The sequence below is a fragment of the Sceloporus undulatus genome, chromosome 2 (genome assembly GCF_019175285.1).
Source record: "Sceloporus undulatus isolate JIND9_A2432 ecotype Alabama chromosome 2, SceUnd_v1.1, whole genome shotgun sequence".
Taxonomy (NCBI): Eukaryota; Metazoa; Chordata; class Lepidosauria; order Squamata; family Phrynosomatidae; genus Sceloporus; species Sceloporus undulatus.
Window position 1 is genome coordinate 82,516,394 of NC_056523.1, and position 17,176 is coordinate 82,533,569.

The 17,176-nt window shown below is 45.0% G+C and overlaps 3 protein-coding genes across 3 annotated transcripts; 1 reads left to right on the forward strand and 2 right to left on the reverse strand.

Moving 5' to 3' along the window:
- Positions 1 to 553: 553 nt before the first annotated feature.
- On the reverse strand, positions 554 to 2,957 carry HIGD2A (HIG1 hypoxia inducible domain family member 2A). Its single transcript, XM_042453760.1, has 2 exons — positions 2,733 to 2,957; positions 554 to 915 (listed from the first exon to the last, which is right to left on the reverse strand). The coding sequence occupies exons 1-2, from the start codon at positions 2,875 to 2,877 to the stop codon at positions 749 to 751; spliced, it is 312 nt and encodes a 103-aa protein (XP_042309694.1). The 5' UTR covers positions 2,878 to 2,957; the 3' UTR covers positions 554 to 748.
- Positions 2,958 to 3,043: 86 nt separating this feature from the next.
- Positions 3,044 to 8,888, forward strand: NOP16 (NOP16 nucleolar protein). The gene is made up of 5 exons (XM_042453758.1): positions 3,044 to 3,700; positions 4,877 to 4,979; positions 7,158 to 7,227; positions 7,435 to 7,541; positions 8,446 to 8,888. Exons 1-5 carry the CDS (start codon positions 3,594 to 3,596, stop codon positions 8,587 to 8,589), a joined length of 531 nt encoding a protein of 176 aa, XP_042309692.1. The 5' UTR covers positions 3,044 to 3,593; the 3' UTR covers positions 8,590 to 8,888.
- Positions 8,889 to 9,436: 548 nt separating this feature from the next.
- On the reverse strand, positions 9,437 to 16,970 carry ARL10 (ADP ribosylation factor like GTPase 10). The gene is made up of 4 exons (XM_042453755.1): positions 16,693 to 16,970; positions 13,109 to 13,271; positions 12,528 to 12,703; positions 9,437 to 11,669 (listed from the first exon to the last, which is right to left on the reverse strand). The coding sequence occupies exons 1-4, from the start codon at positions 16,903 to 16,905 to the stop codon at positions 11,493 to 11,495; spliced, it is 729 nt and encodes a 242-aa protein (XP_042309689.1). The 5' UTR covers positions 16,906 to 16,970; the 3' UTR covers positions 9,437 to 11,492.
- Between the last annotated feature and the right edge of the window lie 206 nt (positions 16,971 to 17,176).

Below are 17,176 nucleotides of genomic sequence, written 5' to 3' on the forward strand. Positions count from 1 at the left end.
AAAGGGGCGGGTGTATCCTGCCCACATTATCTTTTGACACAGCACATACATAAGTTCACAGTTTAAATGCACAAAGATATAACAGCGGTTGCTTGGAAGCTGGCAACGGCTGCTGAGAAAATCAGAAAACTGCAAACATGCGAGAGCAGCACATGGCGATACCAAGAGTTGGCAGGGAGAACAAAGGATAGAGAAAATTTATCATTTCATTGCAGTTCAGCAAGTTGAAACAAGAACACAGATTGGAAGAGACATTATCTCCCCAATCTTTGGCTAGGCATGTTTCAGAAAGAGCAATGACATGTACTGTAAGTGTTACCACTTGTTCAGGTCAAAAATATTTTGCTCATCATATATAGACCCAAGGATGTGTGTGTTAGAACCACATAATTGCTCACAATTTCCTCCCAATAAGCTTTATTAATGCTTATTAATGCTCCAAGCTTTAATAAGCTCCCAATGAGCTTTATTAATGCTCCATGATATTGGCCTTCATAGCAAATGGCCTTATAATAGAGCTATATAGAGGCAGAAAAAATGTATACACCAATGATAAGGTTGAATCATTTGACTATATTAGCAGTGATATAAAAAATCCAGAACCTTCTCACACCAGATGGTCACCCCAAAGATATCACAAGACATCATCGTGAAAGATGTGACAAGTGCCCTCTCTGGGACTGAAAGACTCATTCCTATTCTACATGGCGGTGGAACAGTCACATGTTGCTGTGTACCAGCAGTGTGTTCACTTCTTTGGTTTCAGCGCTGTAACAACTACACCCACGATCAAGGCTGCAACCGTGAAGCCCTGAGCTAGAATGCGAGCCCTCATCATCATCTGGGACTGGTGGGTGTTGCCTCTCTTAAAGCAGATGAGCCCATAGGTCAAAACTCCTGCAGTACCGAGGCAGCCTAAAAGAAAGAACAAGAGAAAGATTGATCAAATTGGATATGTGGTCATTGAGGCTTGTGTAGTCTTGTGAACAGAAAGATATCTTTCTATTTTGAGCTGGAAATGGGATTTCATAGAGGTAGAAATCTTGCCACCAAACATCAACCATCTCAATGCACTGGTAGCTTGTCAAAAGATCCAAAGGCTACACTATTATGCATATTGAGAATTACTAAAGAGAGTCCTGATTTAGAGGAAATTAATTTATTACTCATGATGACTAAAATACGCATCACCCAGTTCTGGGAGGACATAACTGAAAAGCAGCTTTAATATTTAAATGCACTCAATACAAAACAAAACATAATTATCAGTGGAATAACTTTTTGAAATATAGGTCTTACTCATTAGTTCATGGAATGGAAAAGCCAGCAAAAACGCTTTTCCTTTATTATATTCAATTTGATTTAAATATGTAGCTGTGTACTTTTCTTGCTGGCCTGTCACTTAAATATACTTGTTTAGTCTTGCACTTTAGGCAAATAGAATATTAAAACTCAGCCCTCTTTTATTACTGAATTTATATATGCAAGAAAAAGACTGTTCTCTGGGCAACAGAACGAACATTAAGATTCAGTTTATAAATCACTGTTTCAGCTCTATGGATAAAATGCGGTGCATGGGCTACTGACGTAAATTCACTTCTAGGAAGAGTTCAGAGGTGACTCAGGAGGACTTGTCAAGACTGTGACAATCTATCCTTCAGACATTTTCAAACAAACCAAAGAAACCTGCAAACACAGCCCTTGGGATTTCATTCCCCCCTTAAATAACTCTCCAGTTTTTATTGTTGTTTTAAGGTATTTCATATTTTAACAGCCTGTACACCTTTGAGGGTTAGTGTGCCATAGTGGCTTGAGTACTGGACCATGACTCTGGAGGCCAGGGTTCAAATCCCAGTTTGGCCATGAAGCCACTGGTGACCTAAGGCACGCTCTCCCAGCCTCAAAGGAAGGCAAGGGCCAACACTCTCAGTCTGAATAGATCTAGTCAAGAAGATCCAGCGATGAGTGCGAAATGACCCCAAGGCACAAAATAACAACAAACAGCATTTCAGATTATAAAGCACTAATATTGTAACCAGGAGCCGGAGGGGTTCCTGTGCCTAGTCTGGGGCTACGTTATGACAAGCTGCATTGCGTATCTGAGTACTGTATAGCCACAGCAATGCAGCCTAGTAGAAGAGTTAGTTGGGCTTTATATCCACTAAATGGCACACTGTCCAATATACTACACTTACAGTGTTGTTTCTCTGTTGCTGTGCTTTCTTTTGGCGACCATAGGTCTAATATGCACTGCAGAAACAATCCCGTTTCACACCGCTTTAACTGCCATGGCTCAGTGCTAGGGAATCCTGGGATCTGTAGTTTGTTGTGGCACCAGAGCTCTCTGACAGAGAAGGCTAAATGCCTCACAGAACTATAAATCCCAGGATTCCATAGCATTGAGCCAGGGCAGTTAAAGCGGTCTCAGACTGCGATATTTCGCTCTCTCTCTCTCTCTGTCTCTTTTTAAGATATAATCTTCATAAAATTTAATTCTATTAATAATAATAATAATAATAATAATAATAATTATTATTATTATTATAAAATGTAATGTTTTAGTTATAATATGTAATTAATAACATTTCATATATTATTATTATTATGGGGCAGTCAAGCATTATTATTATTATTATTATTATTATTATCATCATCATTATTTTGTGGCAGCATCCGCACTGGAGAAATAATCCGCGTCAGCACCGCTTCTAACTGCCAGGAATCCTCCTCACCGATGGGCACGAGCGGGTTCTCGCGAGTCTTGCGCGCGAACTTCTCCGCGAAGCCCTCCTCGCGGAGCTGGAAGGCGTTCGGCTGGAAGCCTTCGATGAAGGGCGGGCGGCTGGGATCCAGCGGAGGCGGAGGGCCCGCGGCCATGACCACCCCAGGATCGCAGGAGAACGGAGGGACATACGCTTCGCTTCGCTCCGCTCCCTACTGACTCTCTCCAGCCACCGTACAGGACTGTCTGCGAGGAGGAACCCCTCCGGTGGCCAATGGTGTTCTTCAAAAACTTGGGCCTGAAGGCTGCTGGGAGGTGTAGTCCAGCCGGCTTCTCTTTCTCTAGAAATTCAAAGAGGTGGGGCGGTAAGAAGAACTACCATTCCCGTCTGCCAATGCGGTTCCCCTTGATTCTGTAGCTAAGCGGAGGTGGACTGCGAGTTGTTGTTCTGTTTTCAGGGGCATTTCGCGACCAGCCTTACTGACCCTCTTCGGTCTCTGTAGAAGAGGCCGTGGGGAACCACCTCGGTGCCCAATGGTGTTCTTCACAGTGTAATGCTAATAGACTGAGGTACAGAGAACGAAGGCGACCCGCTTCGCTTCACACCTTCCTGACTCTCTTCGGCCGCCGTAGAGCGAAAGCCACTGAGGTTTTTTAACAGGAATTTGGCCCCTGGTTGGAGTGAAGCCTGCTGGGAGGTGTAGTTCAGCGGGCTCCTTTTCCTTTAGGAACTTAATGACTGAGCGGGTACGTCGAACTACAGTTCCCGTCGGTTAACTCGCGCCTCCATTGATTCTGCAGCTGCGCAGAGTAGAAGCGCGTGTGGACGGTCTTTCTTCTCTTCCGTTCTTCTTAGAGGCATTTCGCCACGATGCCGAAAGCCAAGCAGAAGCAGCGGCGGCGCAAGTATAACTACAACATCAACCGCAAGAAGCTGAACAAAGCTGCTCGCAAGAAGGCGGCGCCCCGGATAAAATGGTGAGCGGCTCACAGGGAGACAGAAATGGGCTGCGTCTGCACTGGGGAAGTAGCCCCGTTTCGTCCCACTTGTGACTGCATTGCCTTCATCCTGCAGGGCCCTGGGGTCTGGAGTTTGGCGAGGCACCAGCATTCCCTGGCAGGGAAGGCTCCTGAAACTACAGATCCCATAGGATGGGGCCCAACTGCATTATTCCTATAGCCTAGAAGTCATTGGCTCCCAAACTCTGGTGCCCCAGTGGACTTCCTCTCCCAGAAGTCCTTAGCCAGTGGTCAGGGATTCTGGGAGCTGAAGTCCAAACAGTCTCGAGGGCCAGAATTGAGGAACCACTGTCCAGCCCCTTCTTTGATGCAGGGTTTCCCCAGGGACTCCCAAACTCAGGCCTTCCAGGTGACTTGGACTTCAGATCCCAGAATCCCATTGGCCAAGATGGCTGAGGCTTCTGGGAGCTGAAGTCCCAAACACTTTGAAGACCAGAGTCTGGGAATAACCCATCAGGAGTGTACTAAACAATCGTCCTAAGAAATGTTAAGATAGCTGTTGCTGTTGAGCCCTGTCAGGAATAACAGTAGTAATACTTCCTATGGTCTTTCCAAGAGAGAGAGCCAGCCTGGCCCAGGGCTTTGAGTGTTGGACTGCAACTCTGGAGACCAAAGAGCAAAGCTCCTGAAGAATGCCTAAAACTACTGATGATTGCAGTAGCAGCACCACTGTTGCTTCATTTTAGCTCAATAAAGGTCAGCCAAGTGTATCCCCTTTCAGCCTTTTCTAGAGCTGCTGACCATGAGAGCAAGGGTTTGGCCTCTCCTTTCTACAGGGAAGGGAAGGGAATGGAGTGTGCTAAATTTTATAAGGCCTGCCCTGGGATCACAGTTTGTGGAGCCATGCTATGGCGTCTACTGCATGTTTAGGAGCATTCCAGCTGTTCTTCACAGAGAGAAAAAATGTTTTAAAGCTGAATGAATTAAAATGTGTTGAATCGTAATAAGGACACCAGTGCACCTAACAGAAATATTCAGTACTCCAAAGATTTCTGGGCAAGGATGTGTAGAAAGCCAGTGCTCTTCCTCAGTAGCAAAGTTATTGTGTGAGAGTTACTAGAAACAAGGGGAGGGGAGTAATTTCAAAAATGTATAGTATTAATGTACAGACTTCTCTGTTCAATTTCTTCCCAGTCCCCAAATCCGACATGCCTGGGACAGGTCCAAAACGGTAGCACAGAACTTGGCTGAGATGGGTCTGGCTGTCGACCCAAACAAGGCTGTTCCCATTCCAAAGGTAACCTGCTGTGTGAACTTGAAATAGGTTTTGTTATGTACAAGTCAAGAGAGAAAAAGTAAACCAAAGCTTGCAGGTTGGGAAAGCAGCTACTTGTAAGCCTGGACAAAATAATCAGTGGCTGTCATAGAATCATAGTTGGAAGAGACCGCAAGGGCCATCCAGTCCAACCCCCCTGCCATGCAAGAATTCACAATCAAAGCATCACTGACAGATTACCATCCAGCCTCCATTTGAAGACCTCCAATGAAGGAGACTCCACTACACTCCGAGGGAGTTTGTTCCACTGTCGAACAGCCCTTACTGTCAGGAAGTTCCTCCCAATGTTGAGGTGGAATCTCTTTTCCTGCAGCTTGCATCCATTGCTCCGGGTCCTAGTCTCCAGAGCAGCAGAAAACAAGCTTGCTCCCTCCTCAATATGACATCCCTTCAAGTATTTAAACAGGGCTACCATATCACCTCTTAACCTTCTTTTCTCCAGGCTAAACATCCCCAGCTCCCTAAGTCGTTCCTCATAGGGCATGGTTTCCAGACCTTTCACCATTTTTGTCACCCTCCTTTGGACACGCTCCAGTTTCTCAATGTCCTTTTTGAATTGTGGCGCCCAGAACTAGACACAATATTCCAGGTGGGGCTAGTGTCTGGCTAGGCTCAAAATGTAAGAGACATATGATCTAAAACAGGGGAGGGTACAGTGTAGTCTAGGGGCCATTTTGAGGCCCCTAGGACTCCACTCTGGGTAAAAAAAATACGGGGGTATTGGTGGAAATTGCTCCACAGTGCTCCCAGGTGCATTTTAGGGTGTATAAAGTTCATTTGTATCATGTTCCCAAGGGTCAAAAATATTTTTTGCAAATATATATTTGCCTCCAAATGTCCTGACATGTTCACAGGTGGCATGAGGTGCATTTCCATCACATTCTGTTGGCCAGTTTAGCCTCAGGCGAGGCCATTTCTGAAATTCAAAACATCGTGAAAATATCCCCACACCCACATCTGGGGGCAATTCTTTAAAGACATTTTTTATGGAAGCAGATGCCACTCTCCAAGGCCTCCTAGTGGGTTAATATAGCCTTCTAGCCTTGCACAGTTGCTCACCCCAGTCTAGAACAGTAAACATAATGTTCAGGCCAATGATGAGGTGACATGATAGCCCAGTTTAAATATTTGAAGGGGTGTCATATTGAGGATGGAGCTAGCTTCTTTGCTGAAGCTCCAGGGAATACGCTTCAGAACAATGGATGCAAGCTCCAGGAAAAGAGATTCCACCTCAACATTAGGAGGAACTTCCTGACAGAGAGAGTTATTAGACAGTGGAACATGCTCCCTTAGATTGTGGTGGAGTCTCCTTCTTTGGAGGTTTTTAAGCAGTGGTTGGATGGCCATCTGTCAGGAGTGTTTTGAATGTGTATTCCTGCATGGCAGAATGGGGATTGTACTATAAGGCCCTTGTCTCTTCCAAGTCTGTGATTCTTTGAGAAATGTCCTTAACTTCAGGGGCTGAATTCAGCTTTAGAAAAATTCTTAGAGACCACATACTTCAGAGAAAGGCAAAAGGTTATGATCAAAAAAATTCAAAAGACAGAAATCTATTTTCTCATGGTGTTACACCAAGAAGGGGCCCTGGTCATTTGGGGAATACCAAGAGGGTCAGACACTGACCAACTATGGTTTAAACTCAATGACTAGTGAAATAATGATTGGGGACTTTGTAACCCCCAACAGTTATTTAATCTAGCCTAGTAAAAATCTTTTATCTATTCTGTGTTGCCTTTGGTGGGGAATAGATTTTGGCATTGACACCCAAAGCTGTCCTGATAGATAAGTAATGTGGTTTTCTAAGTATAGTTTTCTAGGGAAGGTATAGTTTGCATTATATAGTAGTCTGAGATAATGACCTCTTTGGAGTGATTTACTTGCATCCAGGCCAGTTCTAAATAAGCAGCGTGTGCACTATTCTGAAAGACAAATTAAGAGAGACATTGCTGTCTCTGAAACCCTTGGACTATTGTTATGGCTGGGGAAAAATGAGCACTGATCAGTTAAAGAAAAACAAATAGTGAGTGAGCCTTTAAAATTCTTAAGATGAATGAATACCAGTTTTAGAATGTAAGGTGAGTGGTTGAGTTTAAAAAGGGGATATGTATAACATGCACCATCTTGTTTTTTAAAATACAGGTGATGAGAATGGAAGTGGATGGACAAGAGACAAAGACAAAAATAGTACGGAAGCCATATGTAATAAACGGTTGGTATTACCTCCTATTGAAATGCTGGTCGGATACTTCATGTTGAAATTATGTGCACTTACATTTGGACTTTTTCTAGTCTAGTTAAGTGGAGCTTTCTTGAATTTATCAGTTCTCATAATTTGTTAGCCATTTCTACCAGAACAGGCTGTTGGAGTATGGCAAATATTTTCTCTGCCTCATTGCTTTCTCTTCCATACACTTAGAATTGGAATATGAGGCCAGTCTTCCAGAAAAGAAGTCAGAGACCCTCTCCAGAGATCTTATTGACTATATCCAACACATGATCCGTAGTCATGGTGAAAACTACAAGGTAGGTACTCCTTTTATAGAAGACAGGGCAACTTGAGAAACTCGTGTTACGTGTTTGTAACTACTGCCTTTAAAATTTCCAGTTTTCAGAAATTCTAGTTTTGTCAGTGAGAAATAGCTGAGGATACTCAATGCCCAGAGAGACACCGTGGTGTAGTGGTTTGAGCATTGGACTATGACTGGAGATCATAGTTCAATTCTCTTCTTGGCCATGGAAACCCACTGGGTGACTTTGGACAAGTCACACACTTTTAAGTCCCAGAAACCTCCGTGATGGGTTTGCCATGATAGGGCCACCAAAATTCAAAGGCACACAGCAACAACAACTCATTGACCATCTGGGTACATATTTCTTTCCACCCATATTACTTTGTAGATTCTTCGCCAAATGAAACATATGGGATTCTTTGAGAAGAACTCTAGTGGGTTGTATTTGCCTTCTAAATACACCCAGCCTTTCAGGTTGCACTCTTGTTGTTGTGATGTTTCATTTGTTTTGTGTATAAGCAATGTCCAGGGAAAGCAGAGGAGCCATGAAGCTTACTCAATTACTTCATGGTTCCTCTGCCTTTCCTGCATGAAGTTTTGGGTTCAGTGAGATTTGTGCACTGCTGACTTCATGAACACTTGATGTCACAGTTGGGATGGCAAGCTATGGACTAAAGGGAATGTCCACCATTGTTTCCAAGCACTGAAAACTAGTAGCAGCAGCAGGAATTGCTTTCCCAGTCAGGCTCTGGGGAGTTGGAGTAGGTCTGAGAAGTGGGCCAGATGACTGTCTCTCCCATTCTTCCTTTGAAACTTTAAAGTGTATTTGCTTTCTGGGTGTGCGAAGTCTTCTAAGGCTATGAGTTAACCTAGCTGCCTGTCATTTCACTGCCTGATTTTTCCTCTTAACTCCCCAGGCAATGGCTCGTGATGAGAAAAACTATTACCAGGACACACCAAAACAAATAAAGAGGAAGATCAATGTGTACAAACGCTTCTATCCTGAGGAGTACAAGACGTTTGTTGATTCTCTACAGCAGGAAAAGATGGATCAACTATAATTTCATTTGCCTCAGTTATGAGTAGAGGAACCTTTGCTGCCTACAACTTTCTTCAGATGCCATCTTTTCTTCTAGTGACTGGTGCCCAAGAACTGAAATTAAGATTACCTACCATTCTACCCTTTCAAGAGAGGGGATAGGAAGAGCCTGTACGGATGAGACTTCTGTTTAAAACTTGAGATTGTTGGGAAATCCTTGCTGCCTTCAATTTACAGTTTTCACAGTCTTGCAGTGTAATTTCCTTTGGCATGAACCTGCTTGAAATAAACTGCTAGCCCAGGCCTTGTGTCAATAACAAAGCACAGCTAAAGGATTTAATGTGTACATTTGCCCCATGGAGTAGTCATGCATTTGAGAAAGTGTTGTGAGCTCTGAGTTTTTGCACTTCCAGAGTAATAAGACATTACATCCGAGTGGAGTTCTAGGGAATGACTTTAGAACTGGAAAGTATGCAGGGACTAGGAATAAGCACCTCATGAAACTTGAGGGGGTCATTAAGGAGGCAAGCCAGTGAGAGTACTCATACCTCTCATTGCATTCAGACTGTTTCCCTTGGATAGATGCTTAAGGAGCTAATAACTACCCAGGATGAGCTCATGTCTGTGACATATCCAAAAGAGGTCATCTTATTAAGTGTGTGACACCCCCACAAGCATTAGCCTACCAGATTTAGAGGATGATTCATCTCCTATTCAAAATACTGGTGAGATTCCCCCCCATACATAGTAATTATGCCAAGGGGAGTTCTGATGCAACTGCATCCTTGGATCAAGAAAACAGATTGGTGGTTCCAGACATGTTTTCAGATACTGTTTGATAAAGAATAGAAAAAAAATGTTAATAGAGAAACATTTTTGAAACCTATTTATTGACTTTGTTCAGATTTTCTTACAACAGTTTTTAATCCTCTATTTTTGTGGTTGTTGAGACCATTCCTGAGATGATACTGTAGAGGTTCAAATAAAAGTTGGCCTTGGCAAACCTTCTGAACAAGGAGAACAGTTTCTGATTAGGCTTAAGCCCCTGTGCAATATTTGTCCAGAAAGGCTTCTTAGGCATGAATAGGGTCTAACAAAAGGCCTGTAACCTTAATACTCCTTGAGCTTGTCCTTTCTAGCAGCAACAGTATGATGCATTTTTTCCAGTTCTCATCCCTTACATCTAAGATAACAAGTCAAGGTTTAGTTATACATAAGGAGAAAGCCTCATAGGCAGTGTACAGACTGCCCCTTTCCCCGACCGATCGGGGCCTTAGCTACCATAGCGACAGCCCTGTGGCCCCGATCCACTGCTTTTCCAGGCGCCTTTCTCCTTTGTGTCGCTGGCGCAGCCGTGTAAAGGCTGTTCCAGTGACACAAACCCAGGAAGGAGCTCCAAAATGGAGCTCCTTCTGGCACTGCAGAAAGGGCACCACAGGCGCCCTTCCGCGGCGCCAGGACATCATGTCCATGCCACTCCGTTTGGAGCGCCGCCATTACAACGTACTAGAGTTGTGGGGCATCTGGAAAGGACGCCCCGAGGCAACCCTAGTATGCGTGCAGGCCGGTGCAAACTCCGGTCTGTACAGCGCCATATAAACACTTACCAGTTATCTATTTTAATACAGGCCAGATGAACTTAGGCCTGGGGTTCACTGGCAGAAACCAAGCTTCCTATGTTTTGTGACAGGATAAAACAATGAGGATTAAGGAGAGATGATCAGCTTCCCTAAAAGCTTAGTGCATGGTCAGGCAATATTTATGTCCACTTGCTACAGAAAAAGGGACATGGGGGAGGCAGTGACAGAACACCTTCCTCCAAAGGCAAAACAGCAATCTGGCAAAGTTTTTTACCTTGGAAGTAAAAGGCTCAAAGTCATTGGTAGCCCAAATGGGGTGGCTTGCCTGTTGCATGTCACAGCCATCATTCTGGAGGCTGTGTACAATTTCTTCTTTGCTTCCAGAGTGGAGCAGCATCACATGATAGGACTAAGCCCTTGTGGGATGAAGATTAAACAGAGCAGTACACAAAGCAAGAGATGCTCAGTTAAACTGGCACAGAAGCTATTCCTCCTTATCTACTCACATAAAATGGTTCCTCCTGAGTAACCCTTCTCTGAAATTTGCAGTTCTGATACAGGCAACCAGCACATAAATTCCTATTGTGTTCTAGAGAGTAACCTTTTAGGAAACTAACTCAGTTTTGGCATCTGTTGAAAACAGTGAGAAGATACCACTGCCTGTAAGAGTGCTGCAAGAGGCTGTTGTGGTGACACTTAACGTAGCAGTTTTCTTGAGTTGATGGACTACCAGCTATTCTGTATAATCACTGGTATATAGGTTAACAGATGCCTTTAAAGGCACTGGGATAAGTCTTCAGTATAGCTGCTTATGCACATTATGCTGAGAAGCAACTATAACTCCTCAGCTACCCTGAGATAATGCACCCTGCTCTCCACTATGCAAAATTCTCCCCAAATGACAGCATTGGACAGTATTCCAGCCCATCTACAGGCAAATAAACATCACTGGGCAAGTTCACCACTTTCATCTCTTCCTATACTTCTGGCGACAGTAGGTCCTATAAGGGATAGTCCTTAGCCTAAGTATGACTTTACAGTTCATACTACTATGTTCTAGATAGGATTTAGGGCAGCAATGTTCTTTAGCTCTCTTCCAAAAAGAGTGTTACTCCAATGAACCACTTTGTCTGCCTCTGTTGCTATGCTTCCACCAAACAGTAGACTGTGTCTCCAAGGTAATACAGGCAGCAAGGTCCTGTAACTTAAAACGAGTTGAATGAACACTTCAAAAGAATTTTCTCTTGTCCTCTTGCTGGGCAGGAAAGGTGCCTCAAGCAGCGGCTGTGAAGAATGAAGTCATGGAGAGTCCCCCTGCCTTCAGTATTCTTGAAATGCCAGTCCTTCAGATCTGGGCAAGAAGTTTGATCAGGAGGCTTTTCAGCTGGAGAACGCTGTTTGCTGTGTCCAGGCCAGCATAAGTGGCACTTGTGGGTAACAGAAAGAATTCCCGTTGATTGTTCAAGGTGTGCAAATCCAGCTCTTTCTTTAATTCTGTCACACTCAGTGCATCACTTTTGTCCTAGAATAAAGGTACAGATCGTTTGAACAGTGGTTCTTAACCTCTGACCCTCCAGATACTTTTGACTTCTACTCCCAGGAGCTCAAACCAATATAGCTAAAGGGCAGGGATTCTGAGACGCAACATCCAAAACATCTGGAGGACCACAGGATGAGAACCATTGACCTAACAGAACCATATTCTGCTACAAGTTTTTAATCAACATTTACTCCTATTTTATTTATGGTATTTATACCCTGCTCTTCCAATTATGAAGATGAGGGAATCTTCTGGCATTCCAAATGTTGGACTACAATTCTCAGGAACCCTATACATCCTAGCCAAGACTGTAGAATGCTGAGAGTTGCAGTTCATCAGCATCTGTAGGACTGCATGAATCCCACTCCAGAGATAAAAGTGTGGCTTAAATGGAAACAATTACATGTGATACTGGAGAGCCAGCATGGCATAGTGGTTTGAGCATTGGACACACTCTCAATTGCTGGGGATGGCAATGACAAACCCCCTCTGAAGAAACTTGCCAATAGGTTCGCCTTAGGGTTGCTTTAAGTCAGAAAGTACTTGAAGGCACACAACAACAATAAACATGTGAAACTAAACCCTTTACAATGGCATAAGGGCTAAATGCCAAGTATGATAATCATGCCAGTACATGAAAACTCCACCCAGGGAACTAAGGAATCAAGATAAGCTAGACCTCCAAATCAGTTGTGGAAAATTTGTCCAGAGATTTTGAATACAAATCTCCCCACATACAATCCCTGTGCTGGATGTGACTCTTAAACTGTAGGCCAAAACCCTTGGAGTCCCAAAGATTTCCCACCCCTGCTCACAGGTGAAAGATGCCAAGATACCTACCTGCTTGTTAGCCAAGACTATCAAAGGCAACAGAGGGTCCTCAGAGAGCAGGTAGTGGAGCTCCTGGCGGGCAGTATGAAGGCGAGAGCCATCTGCTGAGTCCACTACAAACACCAGAACATGGGCTTTGCTCAAGTAGTAGTTCCAGTAGAAGCGTAGATTCTGGCTGCCACCAACTGGAATGACAAAAAGCTGGATGTCAAAATTCATATGGGTTGCAAAAACTTCAATGCCCCAGGAGAGAGGACTTCAATTGGGGAAGTGGGTGGAATTCTTTTTTTATCAGTGTCTTAGTGGTATGTGAAGAGTTTTTGCCACAAAATCTTAAAAACATTGTTGATGCCAAAGCCAGGCATTATTCTCTCCCCATCATACAAGATAGGCAATCTGAGTTTCCCCTTCAGGCTCCTAGACATTACTCCCTCCTCTTCAAAACCACACAACAGCATTGGATGTGATGGTTTAGAATGAGCCTCTGGTTCATCTTACATGCAGCAATGATGAAGAGCCATTCCTGCACTCCCCCACTTAGCCTTTTCCAAGCTGTGCTCTGTCCACCAAAGCCTCGCAGCAGGACATACCCTCCAAGAAGTCCAGCTGGAGCCCATTGGCTTGCAGTTGTACTGAGTTGAAGCCCTGAGTGGGTTCTATGTGCCTCTGAGCTTCTGTACTGCAGACGTAATGGATAATGCTGCTCTTTCCAGCTCCGTCCAAACCTAGAACCAAAACCTGATACTCATGTGCCTGCAAAGAGAAACATTTTTGGGTTAGTCTGAGCTGTGTGCATGGAAGGGCTTTTATTGCTGGCTCACTGGTGGTTATCTGCCAAGAGAAATCAGATTTTATGTCCAGGTAGAGTGCAAGATTGTTATTGCAGGAAGCAAAGCATAATATGGATTACTTAGGAAGTCTAAGACTATAACATCCTAAGGTATTTTAAATTGACAGAGCCAGGCCAAGGCAGGATGAAATAGAAGGATTTTTTTCCCTTTTCTGCTACAAGAAGATTCAAATGTTCTCCTCTTGGAGGAACTGTTGAAGGGCAGCATAGGCTGAAATATAGCAAATGATGGCCTGGAGGATTCAGTGGTTTCCAAATTTGGTCTTCCAGATGTTTTGGACTTCAGTGCCCAGAATTCCTGACAGCTGGCCAAGTTGGCTGAGGCTTCTGAGAGGTGAGATCCAAAACATGTGGAGGGCCACAGTTTGGGAACCACTCTTCTACAGAATGTGTTGGTTATTACCTATAAAGCCCTAAATGGCTTGGGCCCAGGGTACTTGGAGGACCGCCTCTCCCCATATAATCCGCCCCGCACACTCAGGTCTGCAGGGAAAAACTTGCTGGAGGTCCCAACTGCACGTTATGTGAGGACCTCGCAACAGACCTTTTCAATCTCGGCCCCGAGAATATGGAATAATCTCCCTGATGAGCTCCGCTCCACCACATCTTTGGACTTGTTTAAGAAGAATCTCAAGACCTTCTTCTTTTCCCAAGCTTTCCCCCCATGAGATGTGACTTTGGTTTTCCCCCTCTATTTGGTAACGACTCTGGCTATGTTTTTCTAGATTCCCCTACTCAGCTACTCGAGTATTAGTTTTATATGCTGTTTTATATCTTGTTTTATCTGTTTTATTGATTATTGTAATTTTATCTGGATTTGTACGCCGCTTTGATCTGAATTGGAAAAGCGGGATAGAAATAAACTTTTATTATTATTATTATTATTAGCCCTTACATTAATATCTTATGGTCTGACCGCTTTGAAGAGTAGCCATGATGGTTTTCTCATGAGAATTTTGGATGCTCAGCTTAAACAGATGTACTGTTGAAGAGAGAATGTGGGATCCAGATGTGGTTGGACTGCAGTGCTCATCAGTTCTAGATAGCATTACCAGTGTTTGAGGGATTATGGAAATTGTTTTAACAACATCTGGAGGATGGCTTGAGTTCCAAGTGTTAGTTTAAGACTAACCATGGAATCTCCAAGTAATCCTGGCTTAATGCTGGGGGAAAGGGTGAGGAAATACTCACCAGATGCTTAGTAGGAAAAGAAACTGTCATTATATCAGTTCCACATCTCAGTTCCATGGTGCAAAATACTTCTATTTGCTAAAAAGTAGGGCTGATTTATCCGTTTATTAATTTCACAGATTGTGGTGGTGGTGATAGTTACCTCCTACCAACGTTGCAGGGTCAATTCAAACATAAATTGAGACACTATTCTTAGACTCTAAATGGTGTCCCAACTTAGCCTGCATAAAATTTAGAGACAAGGCAAATAAATGACTTGTCTGAATCTCTGTGTGACTATAGGAGGCGCAGGTGCTGACCAAGGGTCAGGTAAGGTAAGGGATGGGCACCTGTGCAAGGTCTAGGGGCCAATCTTCTGTCCCTGTCCCTTGGGATGAGCTGCACAAACTGCAAAAATGGCAAAAGAACAAAACAAACAAAACAAAACTGGAGTACAAAGGTATTTTTAAAATGTTTAACAGTGCAGAGGGCCCATGCAACCTCTTTGAAAGTCAGACTGACTCTCTTGACTTTCAGCTGAGATAATTCACCCTTATTTTAGCCAAGAAAAGGGGAGTTTGGAGTGGATGAGGGCTACAAAAACAGTTCTGGGTGTGCCCATGTGGACCCAGAGCAGCATTATGGTGTTCGGGGGGGGGGGGGGGGGGAAGAGCCCACAAAGGTGTTTTGACTGGGAGCATGCTAAGACTAAGCCTCAACTAAAAGTGAACCTACACTTCAGAACCAGGGAGATCCAGCACAGCCTAGTGGTCTGAATATTGGACTGAGACTCCAGAGACTTGGGTTCAATTCCCAGTTTGGCCATGAAACCCACCGGGTGACCCTGCGGATGTCACACATTCTCAGCCTTAGAGGAAGGCAATGGTAGACCTCTTTTGAGCAAATCATGCCAAGAAAATGCCATGATAGGTTCACTTCAGGGTTACCAGAAGTCAGAAATGACTTGATGGCACACAAGTTTGACACAGTTTGACTGTTAAGTGCTGTCACTCCATCCCATGGAGTCCTGGGATCTGTAGTTTTGCAAGGCCTTTTGCCTCCCCTGCCCACAAGTGCTGGTGCCTCATCAAACTACAAAACCCAGGATTCTGTAGGATGGTGGAGCTGCAGTTAGAAGTGGTGTCAAACTGCATTATTTCTACAGTGTAGAAGATGCGCCCTAAGGCAATTAATTTGAAACTGTTATGATCTGATTGGCATCACTGTGGGTGGCTATGGCTATGAAAGGAGGTGGTTCTTATTAGCAGGGGCAGCAGTAATAGTAGTAATAGTCCGAGGGCTCTCTGATCTTGGCATGGGCCAGTGGTGCTTTCCTTAACCCCAGCCACACCAGCTTCCCTCTGTTCCCAGGAACTGGAAAGCAACACTCCCTCCCCTTTCAGGACCCAGGAGCTCCCTCCCTCCCTTGGTGACCGGATGTCAACAACTGCAAAGGAGGACAAGGAACCACCAAATGTAGGACCTCTAAGAGAAATGGAGGACACGACCAAAGCAAAAGTTACAAACACTCCTATAAATATAAAATCATGCTCCTTTATCATGCGCCAAATGGAGGACATTTGGGAATCCCTCCCAGGGTGACCAGGCGTCCTAACCACCAAGCAGGACCAGGCACTTAGAAATGTAGGACATTCAAGAAAAAAAGGAGGGCATGCCCAAAGAAAAGCTAAAAGCGCTCATATGAATGTAAATCCATGCTTCTCAGCAATGTTCCAAACAGAGGCCTTTTGAATTCCTCCCGGAAATAAGGTTCAAATGTAGGACGTGTCCTGGAAAAGGAGGATGCCAGGAAAGAGTTACTGTACGTGTGGAACTGGGAGGTCAGTTTAGCATGGAGAATGGAGTGTTGAACCATGACTCTGGAGACCAGGGTTTGGATCCCTGCTTGGTCTTGGAAGCCTCCTGGGCAAGACCTCGGGGGAGTCACACTCTCTCAGCCTCAGAGGATGGCAACGGCAAAAACCCCTCTGAATGCAAACCCACCGGGTAAGACCTCGGGGGATTCACACTCTCTTAGCCTCAGAAGGCAAGGGCAAACCCCCCCCCTTGAACGTAGGACACTTGCCCAGGACCCACAGTGCCACCGGTGTCCCCGGGGGGGGGTTGGCCATGGGTCCTGTGGCGCCTGCTGACCTGTCGGTGGGGCTCCTGGGTGTCCGGGAGCGGGGCCTGGAGGAGCAGCTGCCTCTCCCAGCGCGCCCTCCACCCGACGCCGCTGGGCTGCTGCTGCTGGGAGTCTCGGAAGTAGACCTTCCAGGCGATGAGGAGGAGGGAGCCCAGGGCCGCCACCGCCGCCCCCAGCGCCAGGCTCAGCTGCCGCAGGGCCCCCGACGCCGCCGGAGCCATGCGATGCCAGGCGGCAGTTGGCCAAGCGGCAACAGGAGAACTCTGCCGGCGGCACTGAGGGAGGGCCAGGGGAACCTCCTCCTGTGACGTCACTCCAGCCGAGTGACGTCTTAAGGGGACCCGCGGAATCTTCCTCTTCCCTCCCTCCAGAGAGAGGGTCGCCCTCCCTCCGGGTCCTCCTTTTCCCGGACGCGTCCTACATCTCAGCCTTCCGCCCGGAATAATAATAATAATAATAATAATAATAATAATAATAATAATAATAATAATA

What these genes read in the sequence shown, in the direction of transcription:
- HIGD2A (XM_042453760.1), bottom strand. Translation starts at nt 2,877, where the DNA reads ATGGCCGCGGGCCCTCCGCCTCCGCTGGATCCCAGCCGCCCGCCCTTC. An exon ending in GAACCCGCTCGTGCCCATCG is followed by an intron (nt 916 to 2,732) that starts GTGAGGAGGATT and finishes TCTTTCTTTTAG; the next exon opens with GCTGCCTCGGTACTGCAGGA.
- NOP16 (XM_042453758.1), top strand. Translation starts at nt 3,594, where the DNA reads ATGCCGAAAGCCAAGCAGAAGCAGCGGCGGCGCAAGTATAACTACAAC. An exon ending in GCGGCGCCCCGGATAAAATG is followed by an intron (nt 3,701 to 4,876) that starts GTGAGCGGCTCA and finishes ATTTCTTCCCAG; the next exon opens with TCCCCAAATCCGACATGCCT. An exon ending in AGGCTGTTCCCATTCCAAAG is followed by an intron (nt 4,980 to 7,157) that starts GTAACCTGCTGT and finishes TTTAAAATACAG; the next exon opens with GTGATGAGAATGGAAGTGGA.
- ARL10 (XM_042453755.1), bottom strand. Translation starts at nt 16,905, where the DNA reads ATGGCTCCGGCGGCGTCGGGGGCCCTGCGGCAGCTGAGCCTGGCGCTG. An exon ending in CCCAGGAGCCCCACCGACAG is followed by an intron (nt 13,272 to 16,692) that starts GTCAGCAGGCGC and finishes TTCTCTTTGCAG; the next exon opens with GCACATGAGTATCAGGTTTT. An exon ending in TAGTCTTGGCTAACAAGCAG is followed by an intron (nt 11,670 to 12,527) that starts GTAGGTATCTTG and finishes CCTTTATTCTAG; the next exon opens with GACAAAAGTGATGCACTGAG.